At 21.1% G+C, this 1,482-nt stretch overlaps 1 protein-coding gene across 1 annotated transcript in view; it reads left to right on the top strand.

Moving 5' to 3' along the window:
* Positions 1–945: 945 nt before the first annotated feature.
* Positions 946–1,482, top strand: part of LOAG_18321 (hypothetical protein) — a gene marked incomplete at its 3' end in the record, with an annotated part of 3,360 nt that continues 2,823 nt past the window's right edge. Inside the window, exon 1 of the mRNA XM_020450983.1 lies at positions 946–1,162. Coding sequence (XP_020305282.1) covers positions 1,041–1,162 — 122 coding nt within the window. The 5' untranslated portion in view covers positions 946–1,040. The remainder of the gene's footprint in view (positions 1,163–1,482) is intronic.

The raw sequence follows: 1,482 nt of genomic DNA, 5'->3' as shown, positions 1-1,482 counted from the left end.
ACTTACTTACTTTACTTTACTTTACTTATTATAGTTATTATTATATTACTATATATATATATATATATATATATATATATATATATATATATATATATATATATATATATATATATATATATATATACAAATATACTGCTCCTCTTTTCCTCCTTTCCTTTCTCGAGAAGCCTTATCTGTATTCCATTATTGTCGTTATTATCGTTATTGTCATTGTTGTCATTGTTGTCATTGCTATTATCCCTTGGCTTATATATGATAATGCTTTATTCTCGTCTTTTTAGGATTAATTGCTTTGAACAATTTTATGAATGAAATGAATTACAAATTTATATTTTTATTTCCATTATTAGATTATTTTAATTATCATTATTGTCTTTTAAACTTATTAACCTTAAGTTGTATTTATTATATTTCTAAAACAAAAATAACTATAAAATGTTAAAATTTTAATTTTATCATATGGAAAGATTTTGCAGAAATTTGTTTTACTTTTAACATATAATAATTAAATTTTTCTTTTTTTAATCAATACTTTTTTAAAATTGAGCAAAAAGCGCATATAAATTTTCAAAAAAGTCTTTCTATTCTATTTTTATAAGTGTTGAATAATTTTATTGAATTGTTGTATTTTATTTCGCATTTTTATCTTAACTCTTAACACATTCATTCGTAAAACTTTAACACTGGCAAGCAATAATTTAATCGTAATTACGGCCAAATGAATCGAATAATTCCATTTAATATTTTTGTTATTTTTATCGCTATTTAATTTTAATTTCTCAATTTAAATGTTTGTTATTTTTTATTTATTTTTTTTGCCTGTATTTTATCATTCTAAATTTAATATTTAATAATATAATTACTGTTAATTTCTGAAAATTAGATTGTTCATTACTAGTAATTTGTATTATTTAACCTGTTTTTTTTTTTTAACTTCTTTCATTCCAGGTCTATTATATCCACTCTGTTCAACACCGTTATCTCGTAGTCCACGTTGTGAATTTTCACAGGATACTTCAATAACAACTGATGGTTCAATGTTACCACGTACTAATCGACCACGTGAATTACGAATTGCACCATCATCATCATTAATGATACGTACAACAGATAATAGTAATACGGTAACATCAAAACAAACCACTGGTAAATATCCCGCGTAAGTTTTATAATATTATTAATTTATTTAACTTGAAAAAAAAATTTCTTTTCTTAATTTTTTAAGGAGAAATGAAGAATAAATTATAATTTTTATTTAATTATGAAATGAATATTGTAATTATTATTTCATAATTAAATGGAAACTATAATCTTTTTATACTTTTTTTCCTATGAAATAATTTGGTTATCATTATAAAATATTTGGCCCATAATTAGTAATTAAAATTACAACTTCATAATTAATTATAATAATTATTTCTTTGTTTGCTGGTACCTATTAATGACTTTTTTTGCTTTGTTTTTGCAAAAATTGTTAGC

Source organism: Loa loa (genome assembly GCF_000183805.2).
Source record: "Loa loa unplaced genomic scaffold supercont3.261, whole genome shotgun sequence".
NCBI lineage: Eukaryota > Metazoa > Nematoda > Chromadorea > Rhabditida > Onchocercidae > Loa > Loa loa.
The sequence above is the reverse complement of the archived record's forward strand: the minus strand, read 5'-3'. Positions and strand labels throughout refer to the sequence as shown.